General features: G+C 43.8%; 1 protein-coding gene across 6 annotated transcripts in view; it reads left to right on the plus strand.

Annotated features, from left to right (window-relative positions):
* LRP2 (LDL receptor related protein 2) overlaps positions 1 to 13,723 on the plus strand; it is a 221,166-nt gene that overhangs the window by 158,157 nt on the left and 49,286 nt on the right. For all 6 annotated transcript variants that reach the window (XM_061608563.1, XM_061608564.1, XM_061608567.1 and 3 more), the window contains 5 exons: positions 548 to 700; positions 1,912 to 2,082; positions 8,871 to 9,094; positions 11,653 to 11,830; positions 13,160 to 13,356. In XM_061608563.1, coding sequence (XP_061464547.1) covers positions 548 to 700; positions 1,912 to 2,082; positions 8,871 to 9,094; positions 11,653 to 11,830; positions 13,160 to 13,356 — 923 coding nt within the window. The remainder of the gene's footprint in view (positions 1 to 547; positions 701 to 1,911; positions 2,083 to 8,870; positions 9,095 to 11,652; positions 11,831 to 13,159; positions 13,357 to 13,723) is intronic.

A 13,723-nucleotide genomic window follows, 5' to 3' on the forward strand; every position in this document is an offset into this window, starting at 1 on the left:
TTTAATGTTTTAATTGTTTGAAATGACTGGATAGTTAACAAATGTTCTTAAGCAGGGGTTACCAATGTTGTGCCCATGGGTACAGTAGCACTCCTTGAGATCTTCACCTCACGCCTGCAAAGCCTCTGAGCCCCCTCCCCACCGCCCCCTTAGTCGTGAGGGAGGTCACAGTTTTCTCCCTTGAAAAGTGCATAGAACTAAAGAAGGAATTTGGGAGAGTGACATTCTTCTCTACTTCTCTTTCAGCTCGATGTGCTTTTAAGGGTCAGAATAATTCTGCTGGAACTGACTTTTACCAAAACCACTTGGAAAAGTGGTGTGTGTGCATGTACTTTCTCTCTTTCTGTCTTGAGGTGGGGGTGAGGGGACTTATCCTTGGGATGGGGAAGAGAAGTGACCAAAGCGGGTGATGACCACAGCACTCGCTCAAAAATCCAAATGTGCCCAGAGGCCTGAAAAGATTGGCGACTTATAAAGAAAAATGGCTGTTGATATAAATATATAATAAAAAGCACAGGGTATAACAATCACCTTGTAAATGTTTCAGAAAACTGTACTGGGTAGATGCCTCTAGGGACTGCCTCTATGTTGCTGAGCTTGATGGCCGGTTCAGAAAAAAGCTAGTTGATCGGTGTGTGGATCCCAACAACACCTTCTGTTTTCAGTTCCCTAGAGCTATTGTTGTTCACCCACAGTATGGGTAAGCTATTTTCATAACTATTTCCTCTTAGTGCAATTGTTTTATGGTATCCTTATAACGGCTAAAGAGGGCTTTTTTAAAATCTTCAAAAAGCTTGCAAGAGAATAACTGATCTTAAATTCATTTAACCTTCTTGTCTGGAGATCAACCTTATCTTCCTCTTTGAGGGGTGGGGATGAATGTGTAATCTACTGCTCGTGCTGACACTGATTAATTTTGATTTAGCAGTGCTGGAATAAGAGGCAAAGTCCACAACTGACAGAATGAGTGTGGAAGGAGACAAGATTTGAAAACAATGATATAGGGATACAAGAGGGTTAAGTAGTTGAACGCGGTAAAACTATGGGGATCTTGGAAAGGTCTCTCAGTATCAGTTATGGATGCCTATGAAAACTCACACTGCAGTAAACCATTGTGTCTCTAATGAACAAAAGCACTTTTGGTTGTTTCTATCCAGCACAGCTTGTTTTCATCTACAGCTGCAGCATGTTTAATGCCCATCTTGCAGTTAAAGAAGCAAAAATAATTTTCCTCTTACCAGAGTGAAGTAAAGTGAGTAAAGTCAGAAAATGAGAATGACAGTTATCCTAACTTAAAAATCTCCCAGTAGCAAAAAATACCACTTCCTGTGCTCCCAGCAACCTTGATCTGGTCACTGTGTCTAATCCTAAAATACTTGATACCCGAATGTCAGCTAATACCTTGGAAATTTGATTCATAAGTGCCTTACTCTTTAAACTTATATAAGCCAAAAGTCATTCACAACACCTGAACCAGAAGTATATATATCTAAGGGGGAAATTGAACATTGTGCAAGTGGACTTCTGCTCATGCAGCAGGACTTCCCCTTCCTCTCCTTCTCCCTGCCCCCCAAATATGCTCTGGATAGCTCCCCCAACTTTCCAGAGCAGATTTTGGGGTGTGTATGGTGGGCTTTAGGGGAGATCCATTGTGCGAATGAAGTCTTGTTGTGTGAGTGAACCTCTGTTCTGCTCAAATTTGGACACTGTTGGATTTTCCCATAGTCACTTAATGGTTAATGAAGCAAAGTTACACATTGGCTGATGATGGGGTTTGTTTGTTTTGCTTAGTTTTTGTTGCATATTGTTCTTTTCAAACTCATCTGATTCTACCTTAGTACATCTACCTTTATATCACAAAGACTCTAGATGTGTTTGTTTGTTTGTTTGTTTGTTTGTTTGTTTAAACAGACAGGTCTATTGGACAGATTGGGCAGAGCGAGCATATATTGGACGCGCTGGAATGGATGGCAAGAACAAGACTGTGATTATCTCTGCTAAGTTAGAGTGGCCTAATGGACTCACCATAGATTACACCAACGACAAGCTCTACTGGGCAGACGCCCATCTAAACTACATTGAGTACGTACCTAGAGAAGAATAAAGCAACTGGGTAACTCTTCATACCAAATTTTGGGGGTTACCAAATTAGCCTGCTTCAGTTTTTTATCAAAAACATAAAACCACATTTACCCATTTAGGATATCGGTTTGTTTAGCAACATTGATGTAACAACTGATGGTGTTTGTTACTAATGTTTTAAAATACCAAAACATTTTGGAGAGATACACTTCTGCTTAAACTTTTAACAAGTATTGAAATACTGTGTGAAAGGTTGTGCTTGAAATGTGCTTATCAGTTTATTTTGCATGAAATTTGTACCTAAATTTGAAATTCTGTAATCAATCACTGAAGAAATCATTTGACAATTATGGTGTTAACATTCTGCACTATATTATACAGCCACAACAGTGGCTGTAAGTGGCGTATGCTATAGCCAGCAGGGATTTTTCACATTCCACAATGTTAAATTGAAAATATCCCGCTTCCCATTCTGATGCTTCCCATAAGCTCATTTGAAAACAAAACCTTACAAAACTTATACTCCTGAACTCAGAAATGCTTGCTTAACAACCCTGTCAATTTTCATGGTGATAAACAAAACAGTCAGAAAGAATCGAGAGTTCAAAGTCTAAAAAGAGAGAGAAAAACACCCAAGTCCTTTTGGACTTTTTTCTCTGAGTTGTCATAATCTGTTGAAATTCATTAAAAATCAGCCATGTTCACAGAGAACCCATAATCCTGTTACTGACCTTGCCCCATACGCTAACCTTCATCTTCTGCAGTTTAAAAGTTTAAAAAATGCCGGGCTGATTTTTAATTAATTTAATAAATTTTGCATTGAACTGAATGATAATGTTGGGCATGCTCAGTAAGAACCAACTGTCAGTGTTCTAAAAGCCAGACTCCCAGCTAATTGGCTAAGCTAATCAGGGGCCACATCAACGCCAGACTTTGATTTCATGTGAGACGGTTGTGGCTTTCCTCAGAGAATCCTGGGAACTGTAATTTGTGAAGAGAGCTGAGAGGAGACTCCTATTCCACTGACAGAGCTCCAGTGGCCAAACTGGTCAGTGAGGGGAACAGGGCATCTCCTAGCAACTCTCAGCACCCTTCACTAACTACACTTCCCAGGAATCTTTGAGAGAAGCCATGACTGTCCAAAGTGAAATAAAGGTCTGGTGTGGAAGTGGCCTGGGACAGCTTTGGTTTAAATTTGGATGGGAGGCTACATGTGCCTGCTGTGGAATAAAAAGGTGGGGAAAGCCCTGAAAAGCAATGATACTGTTCACAATATTTTCCTTTTGGAAAGGTAAGGGGCTTCCCCTCTGCCCAGTGCCCACCTACTCAATCTCCTACCCCCTCCTCCTACCCTCCCTTCCCCTCCCCCAGATCAGTGTTGTACTACGATTTGGGAGACCAAGGTTTGATTCCCCACACAGCCATAAAGCTCACTGGGTGACCTTGGGCCAGTCACTGTCTCTCGGCCTTAGAAGAAGGCAAAGGTAAAACCACCTCTGAATACCATTTACCATGAAAACCCTATTCATAGGATTGCCATAAGTCGGGATTGACTTGAAGGCAGTCCATTTCCATTTTCAAACATGATTGCACAGGAGTAAATACCATTGAAAATAAGCATGCAAATGATCAAACCTGCCCTCCCCTGCCTCTTCCTTTTCCCCTCCCCCTCCTTCCGCTCCCTTCTCGCCTCCCTTTCTCCTTCCCTCTCCTCTCCCCTCCCCATGCTTCTCCCCCATGGTCAGTTTTACCTATCCTAACCATGATTACATAGGAGTAAATCCTATTGAACTCAATAAACATGCAAACGATCAGACCTGGCTTTCCCCACCTTCCCCTCTCCTCTTCCTTCCTCCTCCCCTCCCCACTTCCTTCTTCCTCCTTCCCTGCCCACTCCAGCCATCCCTCCCTCCCCCCCGGTCAGTTTTACATATCCTAAGCATGATTGCATGGGAGTAAATCTCACTGAACTCAATAAACATGCAGATGATCAAACCTGTCCTTCTCCCCCCCCCCTTCTTCCTACTCCCACCCCCATCCTCCCCTCTGCCCTTCCTCCCCTGCCTCCTCCTCCTCCCATCCCCTGTGGTCAGTTTCACTTATCCTAAACATGATTGCATGGGAGTAAATCACTTTACTTTGCAATTTCAGTGGTTTCTTATAGGAAATCATTTTCTTTTGCTTCTATATCTGTGAATATGTGAAGTACAGCAACACTTTGCAAAATTTACACTAAAAAAGTCCAAAAATAACTGTGGAATAATGGCACTGACTGTTCTGTAGAATAGTCTCCAGTGGACATGAGGAGTGTCTCAGTTTGCACGAGATAAACCATTGGGAGGTGAAATATATTCTAGCAAAATTCTAGGTGTGCTCTATGTTTTTAATTGACTGTGCCCACCTTGCCTTAAGTGAAGTAGTTTAAACATACAGACTGAAAACATGCATCTTGGGCATGCTAAGTTTGTTATTTCCAACAGTTAGAGTCATTCCTGAAGTAGCAACATACTGTAATCAGTCTGATTTTAGATCAAACTGCAGTTTCAGATTCAACTGTTAATGCACCCAAAATAGAAATAGAGCATAACCTCCAGTTTGAAACACAAAAGGCTGTCTGCACCATCATATGACATTGACCAATAAAAAGGCTTTGAAATTAATAAAAATAAATTTGACACAGATTTCTAGGATGAATAATGAGGGAAATAAAATTTTCTAGATTAGATTCTCTGTAGAAACAATAGTAACACAGGACTGAAGCAAATTAAGAAGAACACCAACAAACATATAAAAATATAATTCCCTATCTTTGGAGATGGCAGGTATTGCCACCACTCACCATATGCTCAGAGGCACATGTGACCAAATTCTTGCAATCTACACAGGAAGTGGATTGGACTGTGAAAGACCAAACCAAATTGTGTTTGCATTTTGACAACTTTGTAGGGCAGTCCAATATGTCAGAGAGGAGGACCGGTCTCCTGCTCCCCTAGTGCATTCATTATAGCTGCCCAATTTCTCTGCTTTTTAAAGTTTGATAGAAATATCTGTTGGCTATAGGTATGTTCTTAAACCGCAAAGTTTTTTGCCTATTAGTGAATAGTAGATAAGGAACCTTTGAATAGTAGGAAAAGATTTAAAATTACTAAAAGCATAACAAAGTACAGAGGACGAAAAGCAGAAAGGAATTTGGGATATTTAAAATTTAGCAATAAAGATTAATGCATGTTGGAGGTGGGGAACTTTTTTGGTCCAGGGGCCACAGTCCTTTCTAGGCATCTTTCTGCAGGTCACATCAGTGTTGGCCAGGGCCAGAGGCAGAAGTGGGCAAACCAATGAATGTAATTTTTACCTTTGTACAGCTGGCTAGTTTCTATACATACACATACATCCCTCTCCCTCCTCCTTCCAGACAAGCAAGAGGCATTAACTGAGTTCAAGGACACATTCTAGCCAGGCAAAAACACTCAAGCAGGGATGTGATCTGAGGAGATTTCTGAGGACCAAATGGAGAGGCTTGTAGGGCCACATTCGGGCTCTGCGTCTGTGGTTCTCCACTCCTGATGTACATCATAACATGGACCATAGCATTAATTATATGAATATGCTATTTCCATTATTAATCGTGAACAAGCATATGGAAAGCACTGGGTGAAATCCCAAAGCTTTTGTTTGTGATCAGATATAGGGAAGTGTTACTCCTTCCATAAGCAACAATCGGAAACACAAGACTTGTGGTCCTTGTGGTTATGACTGTTGTGTGCCTTTATATTTCAGTATATGGGTAGGTAAACCTCACCTTTCTTTGGTCTCTTTATTTATTTATTTATTGCACTTGTATGCCGCCCCATAGCCGAAGCTCTCTGTGCAGTTTACAGCAATCAAAAACATTAAAACAAATACACAATTTAAAAACATATTTTAAAAACAATTTAAAACACAATTTTAAAATTCAAAACAATATAAAAACAATTTAAAAACACATGCTAAAATGCCTGGGAGAAGAGGAAAGAGTTGACCTGGCGCCGAAAAGATAACAGTGTTGGCTCCAGGCACACCTCGTCAAGGAGATCATTCCATAATTTGGGGGCCACCACTGAGAAGGCCCTCTCCCTTGTTGCCACCCTCCGAGCTTCCCTTGGAGTAGGCATCCGGAGGAGGGCCTTTGATCTTGACCGTAGTGTACGGGTGGGTTCGTATCGGGAGAGGCGGTCCATCAGGTATTGTGGTCCCAAGTCGTGTAAGGCTTTATAGGTCAAAACCAGCACCTTGAATCGACCTCGGAAACATACAGGCAGCCAATGCAAGCTGGCCAGAATCGGTTTTATATGTTCGGACCGTCTGGTCCCTGTTACCAATCTGGCCGCTGCATTTTGCACAAGCTGCAGTTTCTGAACCGTCTTCAAAGGCAACCCCACGTAGAGTGCATTGCAGTAATCTAATTCGGAGGTTACCAGAGCATGGGCAACTGAAGCCAGGTTATCCCTGTCCAGATAGGGACGTAGTTGGGCCACCAACCGAAGCTGGTAGAAGGCACTCCATGCCACCGAGGCTACCTGAGCCTCAAGTGACAGAGATGGTTCTAGGAGAACCCCCAAGCTACGAACCTGCTCCTTCAGGGGCAGTGCAACCCCATCCAGAACAGGTTGGACATCCACCATCTGGTCAGAAGAACCACCCACTAACAGCATCTCAGTCTTGTCTGGATTGAGCCTCAGTTTATTAGCCCTCATCCAGTCCATTGTTGCAGCCAGGCACCGGTTCAGCACATTGACAGCCTCACCTGAAGAAGATGAAAAGGAGAAATAGAGCTGCGTGTCATCAGCATACTGATGGCAATGCACTCCAAAGCTCCAGATGACCGCACCCAATGGTTTCATGTAGATGTTGCTGTTCATGGGGGACAGAACTGACTCCTGCAGAACCCCATACTGGAGAGTCCAGGGTGCCGAGTAATGTTCCCCAAGCACCACCTTCTGGAAGCGACCTGCCAAGTAGGAGCGAAACCACCGCAATGCAGTCCCTCCCACTCTCAACTCAGCCAGTCTTCCCAGAAGGATACCATGGTCGATGGTATCGAAAGCTGCTGAGAGATCAAGGAGAATCAACAGAGTCACACTCCCCCATCTCTCTCCCGACAAAGGTCATCATACAGGGCGACCAAGGCTGTTTCCGTGCCAAAACCAGGCCTGAAACCCGACTGAAATGGATAATCGGTCTCATCCAAGAGTGTCTGGAGCTGGCCTGCAACCACTCATTCAAGGACCTTGCCCAGGAATGGAACATTTGCTACCGGCCTATAGTTATTAAAATTTTCTGGGTCCAGGGAGGGCCTCTTCAGGAGTGGTCTCACTACAGCCTCTTTCAGGCAGCCAGGGACCACCCCCTCTCGCAGAGAGGCATTAATCACTTCCCTGGTCCAGCCGGCTGTTCCATCCCTGCTAGCTTTTATTAGCCAAGAAGGGCAAGGATCCAGCACAGAAGTGATTGCACGAACCTGTCCAAGCACCTTGTCAACGTCCTCAAGCTGCACCAACTGAAACTCATCCAAGAAATCGGGACAAGGCTGTGCTCTGGATACCTCACTTGATTCACCTGCTATAACACTGGAGTCTAAGTCCTGGCGGATGCTAAAGATTTTATCCTGGAAGTGCCTAGCAAATTCATTACAGCAGGCCTCAGATGGTTCTACCATGTCCCTGGGGCCAGAGTGTAATAGCCCCCGGACAATTTTGAAGAGCTCCGCTGGACGGCAGATCCCTGTACCCAGGGACATGTGCTCAGAGTCCTTGGAAAGTCAGAGCAGAATTTCCAGGTCTCACTTCTCTGAGGGGGCCAATCGTGTGCTCCAGGCACTTTTCCTGAAGTTTATTTGCCAAGTGGCTCAAAGGGAGTGGAGAAGAATGGAGAGCAGAGCAGAGCTGAGCTTGGCAAAGTTACTTTTTTGAACTACAACTCCCATCAGCCCAATCCAGTGGCCATGCTGGCTGGGGCTGATGGGAGTTGTAGTTCAAAAAAGTAACTTTTCGAAGCTCTGGAGCAGAGTAGCCATTTGCCTTCTAGATCAGGCCCAGGAGAGCTACAATCTGGTAGACAAGGCCTTCACCCTTCCTCTCTACAGTCCCAGGAGAGGGGAAATTATCAGGAGCCTAGAGATTGTGATTGCACATCTGACTGGAGGCTAGGAGAGGAGCTAGGTTCCATCAGTGCTACTAGCCTTCTTGTGCCCAACTCGGCAACCCTGATGGTTACATACCCCTGATTATGTAATATCCTTACTCGTATACAGAGTGAAAAGTAAGGAGGTAACAGCTCCTTTTTCTGGAAGAAGTAAAAAGTAACTTAGCAATATAGGAAACTGCTTTATATCGCATCAGACCATTAGTCTATCTAGCTCAGTACTGTCTACCTTGACTGGCAGTGGTTTCAGGCAGGAGTCTTTCCTAACCCTATCTGGAGATACCAGGGATTGAACCTGGGATCATCTGCATACAAAGCAGATGCTTTATCGCTGAGATACAGCTGTTCCCAACTTGGACTTTCATCTTACTTGCATCTTCTGGACCAATTCTTAAGAGAGGCATTGTTTTATCACACAAGAGCTAGAACTGAGTGGAGGTAATCAGTCATGTTAACAAAATGTCTTGAGGTTCTATTTGGGGACCCATGTAAAAATGTAGCAAGGCAGTTGATCCTTGACTACACTAACTCTGAAGGCAACAGACAGAAAAATCAGAAGCAATTGCAATTTTTGTCTTACTGTTACCCATGCTTTCTTGTTCCTGTAGGTATTCAGACTTAGATGGCCAACACCGTCACACAGTATATGATGGGACATTGCCTCATCCATTTGCAATTACAATATTTGAGGACACCATCTACTGGACTGACTGGAACACAAGAACCATTGAAAAAGGAAATAAGTACAATGGATCAGGCAGGGCTGTGTTGGTAAACACCACTCACAGGCCCTTTGATATCCATGTCTATCACCCATACAGGCAGCCAATTGGTAAGGTATTCATCCTGTTGGCTGTAAATACCTTCGTATTTAAAGTCTAGTCCTCTGAATTCTGCATGCAAGTTAGTGATAGAAGTAGGAGATGAGAGAACATGCATCTTGCAGAGGTATAGTTCTGATTAAATGTTTTACTCCTATGGAATGAGTTTTGAAAGCATTCTCTTGGATGTACACATAAAGGCTGCATTTGGATGTAACATTAAACCATAGTTTTACAATAATTAGCCTAGCCTCCTTCTGGGCTTGCGTGCTCCCCCTTTCCTCTCCTCCCACCCAGCTGAAAAGAGGAATTCAGAAGATTTTGCTTCTCCTTTTAGTTAACCACAGTTTGCTGCTTCTTACGAACTGTGGTTAATACTGTGGTTAGTTTAGGCGGGAGAGAGCCTTTTCAATTGTGGCTCCCAGACTTTGGAATTCCCTGCCCCAATAAGCCCGCTTTGCACCATCCCTGATGGTCTTCTGGAAACTTGTAAAAACTATTTTGTTCTGGAGAGCCTTTGGCTGGGACTGACGGGTCAGCCTGACACTGTTTTAAGTTTTTTACCATTTATTTTTATCTTTTACTTTCTTTTATTCTCACTTTCTTATATGTGTATGCACATATATACATGTATGTATGTTTGTATGTGTATGCATACAGTATTTTATGCATTTTAATTTATTGTAATTGTGTTTTTGTGTATTTTATTATATATGTGTGCGATTTTATTGTAGCCGCCCTGAGTGCCCTATTGTAAGGTAGGAGGGTGAGATAGAAATATTTTAAATAAATAAATAGTTTATACAAGCTGATTTCATAAACCATAATTTAAAGTTTTCTTGTTTTGAAACTGATCATAGTTAGTGTTAAACCACAATTCCCATTCAATGAAACAGCAAACTGGTTAACTAAAAGTGGAAGGAAAACTCTTGGTCTCCCTGTCTCGGCCACAAGGGGAGGGGGGAGGTGCATGCAAGCCTGGAAGGAGGCTATGTTAATTCATGAATTCTAAACCATGGTTTAGTGTTTCCTCCAAATTCGGCTAGTGCCGTCATCTGGAATCCTTGCCTGCCCGTGCTCTGTTGCACTTGTTCTAAGAAGGGTCATTGGATTAATTAAACCCAGCGGTTTCTTGCCTGTTTGGATTCCAGCAACCCTTTACCAGTGGCGTCACTAGCGGGGTGCGGGGAGTGTGGACCGCACCCGGGTGACACCATGAGGAGGGTGACACCCAGAGCCGTCACGGGGCAGGGCGCCCGTGCCCTTGCCTGGCAAAGGAGCCAAGAAGCGCTCCGGGTCAGCGTCAGAGCAGCCAACTCCTCCTCGCAGGCAGGCAGGCAGGCGGACGAGACCGGGAGCAGCATCGGCAGGGCGAGGGAGGCGTGCTGGCATTCCCAGGCCTGCTTCTCCGGCTGGGTGCCCCTCTGGCGCTCGCCCTCCCAGGGGCATGGGTGGCTGGCCTTGTGCGTGCGCGTGTGCGCATGCCCTCAGCAGGACATTTGGGGGCTCGCCAAGGAGTTACCGCATGGGGTGACACCAACCCTAGTGATGCCACTTCCCTTTACAAGAGACTAGAAAAAAGTTGCTGGTAAGCTGGTTGTTGCACCTCTGCCAATTCCTGTTCCTTCCATCTGCTCATCATGCAGTGTTATTCTTGATTTCATTTCTGGCTTGATCTTGGATTTGGATTACCAGTTGCTTCTCCAGAGGGCATTTTAAACTAGTCTGCTTTGTTGGGCTGAGCCTTCGTATACTCAGACTCAGACCCATATCCTGACTCTCCAAATCCTGTGGGGATCTGTGTTTTCCCATAGATTTTCAGAACTATGAGGAAACACTGGGCACAATCCATAGTAGGGAAGTGCTAGAAATCCACCCAATGCAGATTTGGTACCGAATTTTCCATTAATTTGCTCATTTTCAGTGGCTGAGGACTGGATTTTAATATAGCGACTTTCCGCATTTTTTTTTGAAAACAGACTTTTTAAAAAATCCACCCCTAAAACATCGATTGTCAAAATGATAATTTATCAATATTTCCTTTTAAAATATATCAGTATTTCCTTCAAAATATCAATATTTCCTTTAATATCAATATTTTTTCTGAGTGAAAAAAACACCATGGATCAGTAAAAGCAGCAGCTAGCAGGTACAGAACGAACTCAAATAAACGCCAGCCTGTTAGGGTGATGGAATGCTTTTGAATCATCACCAGCCAATGGATCCCATCCCTAATCCATAGTCTAGCCCCAGATAACCAGCTCAGAGGATCTGGTGGCCTGCGTCTGTGTCAGGATGTAGGTGACACAGGGTTATCTTTTCATATATTGAATTGGTTGCATGGACACATCAGCAGGAAACCATCCCAATATTGTTTGTGAATGCAAAAAAACATGCTGGAACTGATATCTTGGTGTAAATTAAGATTGCAAAAACGATTGGTTGTTGGATCCAGCCAAGGACTAAAGCATTCTTTACAACTTTAGTGGCAGTAATTCCATTTGTGGGTAGTTCTTTGCTGGGGAATAATTAGGTTTTCTTTCCTTCCCGATCCTTCTTCTTTTGCTAGTAAGTAATCCTTGTGGGACCAGCAACGGTGGATGTTCTCATCTGTGCCTAATAAAAAGTGGTGGCCACGGTTATTCCTGTGAATGTCCAGATAACTTTATGGTAGTACAGTTTGGTAACACAGCTCACTGCCTACCAATGTGTTCCAGCACTCAGTTTCTGTGTGCAGACAGTGAAAGGTATGCATGTATAAACTTCACATAATTGTTTTGTTTATTTAGGTCATACATCTATATCCTGCCATACCTCCAAGGACTAAGAATGGCATACATAGTGCCTTCCCCCCCATTTTATCCTTACAATTTATCCTGTAAGGCAGGGATGGCTAACTCCCAAAATGGGAGCCTGATCTGCGCCCCCCCCCCAGTATTGGCAGCAGTGGCTATGTATTAATTAGACACAGTACTAGATGAGCAAAGTCCGGAGCCTTAATGAGGATGCAAGTCACCCCCTTCTTGGTCATCAGATGAGTTGTTTGATGAGCAGAGAGGGGGTGATAACTTCCTCCTCAGCTAATCTGCACAGAGACAGTGTGGAGTGGCTATACCCATCACTGACATGCAGCCCCTGGAGGGTTGGCCACGGTGAATGCAACCCTCGGGAGAAAAAGGGTTAGCCATCACTTCTGTAAGTTAAGTTAGACTGAGAGATGAGGGTGATTGGCCCAAGATCACCAATAAAGCTTCGTGGCTGAATGGGAATTTGAACCTGGGTCTTTCCAGTTCTACTCTGACACCCAAATCAGTACATTACACTGGCTGTCGCAAGCGTTGCTGGTACTTGGGATGCTTGGAAGCATAGAATTAGTAAATGAATGTAACAGACGATGATGGCATCACTTCTACTTCTCCATCAAATTTAACCCCCATTGCTCCACGTCACCTTAGTACTTACTGCCTTTAGCCAGTCCTGTGTCATGGGGTCCCTTGGCACTGTCATTGCTACCATCCAGCTGACAGCTGGCTCTATCCATATCTTGACATCACAGCATCTAGCTGGCCTGCCACATGGCTTCCCATCTTATCCTTTTCACTGGCCCCTGCGACCTTCGCTCTGTCTCTTTTTGTCTTACTGTAGTTGTGGCTGGTGATGGGAGTAGGGCTGGAGTAGTACTGTTGCCTGATGTACCTCCACAATTGCTTTTGGGACAATATCTAAGCAACTGAGTAGTCCTGTTCCTAGCAGTAATTTAGGATGCTCCCACAACGCTCTCCCTGGGCACTATATTCCCAACCAGAAGGCTCTGTGTAGCTCTCTGAAGGGCAGTCCTATTCCGTTGGGCATTGCAGCAATAGCAGTACTTACGAGGAAAGTACCTGGAGTGGCAGGTGGGGGAAGTATGCATGATGCCGAAAGAATAATATCTCTGAAATTACTTGCCAAGAAATTAGTCTTACTGAACTTGGATGAGAATTGCTTCCAAGTAAACATGTTATAGAAGATGTCAAAGCCATTGCTGTCTCAAAAAAAGATTATTCATATTCTCTCTCTCCCCCCCTCTCTCTCAGGTGTATTCCCATATGGTGGAAGTGTGATGGTCAGAGAGATTGTCGGGATGGCTCTGATGAACCTCCCACATGCCCTCACAGGTACTGCCAAGTCGGGAAGTTCCAGTGCAATGATGGCAACTGTACTAGTTCCCATTACTTGTGTAATGCCCAGCCTGACTGCCCTGATGGATCTGATGAAGATCATGTGCTTTGTGGTATGTGTTAAGTTCTAAGCAATTAATGGCTTTTATAAATATTAATCAGGTACTCATTACAAGCAATACCAGGTTTAGAAATGTGAGTACTGTTACTTCTTCATGAATTAGGAAACTAGTCTCATTAAAAAGTCTTAACACAATAATAAGACCCTTCCACTATCAAAACTTTAGTTGTCTTGAGGCTCTTGGTTACTTGTTTACCCACTAGAGGCAGGTCCTTGTCATTCTTTGTCGGTATAAATAACACTCCCATTTATCTGAACATAGGATTACTCAAAATGGGGTTTGTTTGGTTTTTTGGCCTCCTTAGCAGTTCATATAACTGAGGCTCTACTGCAACTTTGTAAGTGATGCACCATTATCA

Source organism: Rhineura floridana, chromosome 2 (assembly GCF_030035675.1).
Source record: "Rhineura floridana isolate rRhiFlo1 chromosome 2, rRhiFlo1.hap2, whole genome shotgun sequence".
Classification (NCBI taxonomy): Eukaryota; Metazoa; Chordata; class Lepidosauria; order Squamata; family Rhineuridae; genus Rhineura; species Rhineura floridana.